A 1,387-nucleotide genomic window follows, 5' to 3' on the forward strand; every position below is an offset into this window, starting at 1 on the left:
CCCCCCCAAGCTTGGCTTCTTCAAACGCTCGGTGCCCTACGGCACGGCCATGGAGAAGGCGCAGCTGAAACCCCAAGCGGCCTCGGAGGCCTAAGGGCGTCACCGGGACGGCACCGCCAACGTCACCGGGACGGCACCGGGCACGGCCAACGGCTGGGACAGGCGGCAGAGCCGGACTGGGACCACCGAGCCCGGCGTCACCGCTGGACGGCACCGGGGTGATGCCGGGTGGGCACCACCGCCACGGGTGCAGGGGACAACGCCGCGCTGGGTGGTGGCAGCGCCGTGCCCACGGCGTCACCGCGATGGGCGTCACCACGGTGGGACCGCCGTGCCAACAGTGTCACCGCGATGGGCGTCACCGTGACGGCACTGCTGTACCGACGATGGGTGTCACCGTGGTGGGACCGCCGTGCCAACAGTGTCACCATGATGGGAGTCACCGTGACATGACCGCCGTGCCAACAGTGTCACCGCGATGGGCGTCACCGCGACACTACTGTGCCACCCCCTGGTCGCTGCAATGGGTGTCACCGTGCCAGCACTGCTGTACCAGCAATGTCACCACGATGGGGGTCACCGTGACGTGACCGCTGTGCCAACAGCGTCACCGTGATGGGCGTCACCGTGACGTGACCGCCGTGCCAACAGTGTCACCGTGATGGCATCGCCGTGCCAACAGTGTCACCGTGATGGGAGTCACCGTGATGGCACCGCCATGCCAACAGTGTCACCATGATGGGTGTCACCATGACGTGACCGCCGTGCCAACAGTGTCACCGTGATGGCATCGCCGTGCCAACAGTGTCACCATGATGGGTGTCACCGTGACGTGACCGCCGTGCCAACACTGTCACCATGATGGGAGTCACCGTGATGGCACCGCCGTGCCAACAGTGTCACCGTGAAGGGTGTCACTGCAACGTGACCGCCGTGCCAGCACTGTCACCATGATGGGAGTCACCGTGACGGCACCGCCGTGCCAACACCATCACTGCAATGGGTGTCCCCGTGGCGGGACCCCGGTGCCAGCACTGTCACCATGATGGGAGTCACCGTGATGGCACCACCGTGCCAACAGAGTCACTGTGATGGGCGTCACCATGACGTGACCGCCGTGCCAACACTGTCACCATGATGGGAGTCACCGTGGCGGGACCCCCGTGCCAGCATTGTCACCGTGACGGGCATCACCAGGATGGCACGGCTGGGGTTGTAGTGTCACCACGACCCCGGGGGGACGGGCACCATCCGTGGTGACGTCGTGGTGACATGGTGGTGACGTGGTGGTGACGTGGTGGTGACACGGTGGCCCGGCGGTCGCGGTGTCGTCGTTGCTGCACTGCCCGTGCCCCTCACCGCGGGCACCTCACTTTGCACTGAGCCC

General features: G+C 66.1%; 1 protein-coding gene across 1 annotated transcript in view; it reads left to right on the forward strand.

Annotated features, from left to right (window-relative positions):
- LOC110391481 (integrin alpha-5-like) overlaps positions 1–1,126 on the forward strand; it is a gene marked incomplete at its 5' end in the record, with an annotated part of 6,612 nt that extends 5,486 nt beyond the window's left edge. The window contains 1 exon segment of the mRNA XM_021383375.1: positions 11–1,126. Within this exon segment, the coding sequence (XP_021239050.1) occupies positions 11–94 (84 nt within the window).
- Between the last annotated feature and the right edge of the window lie 261 nt (positions 1,127–1,387).

This window comes from Numida meleagris, unplaced genomic scaffold (genome assembly GCF_002078875.1).
Source record: "Numida meleagris isolate 19003 breed g44 Domestic line unplaced genomic scaffold, NumMel1.0 unplaced_Scaffold379, whole genome shotgun sequence".
Taxonomy (NCBI): domain Eukaryota; kingdom Metazoa; phylum Chordata; class Aves; order Galliformes; family Numididae; genus Numida; species Numida meleagris.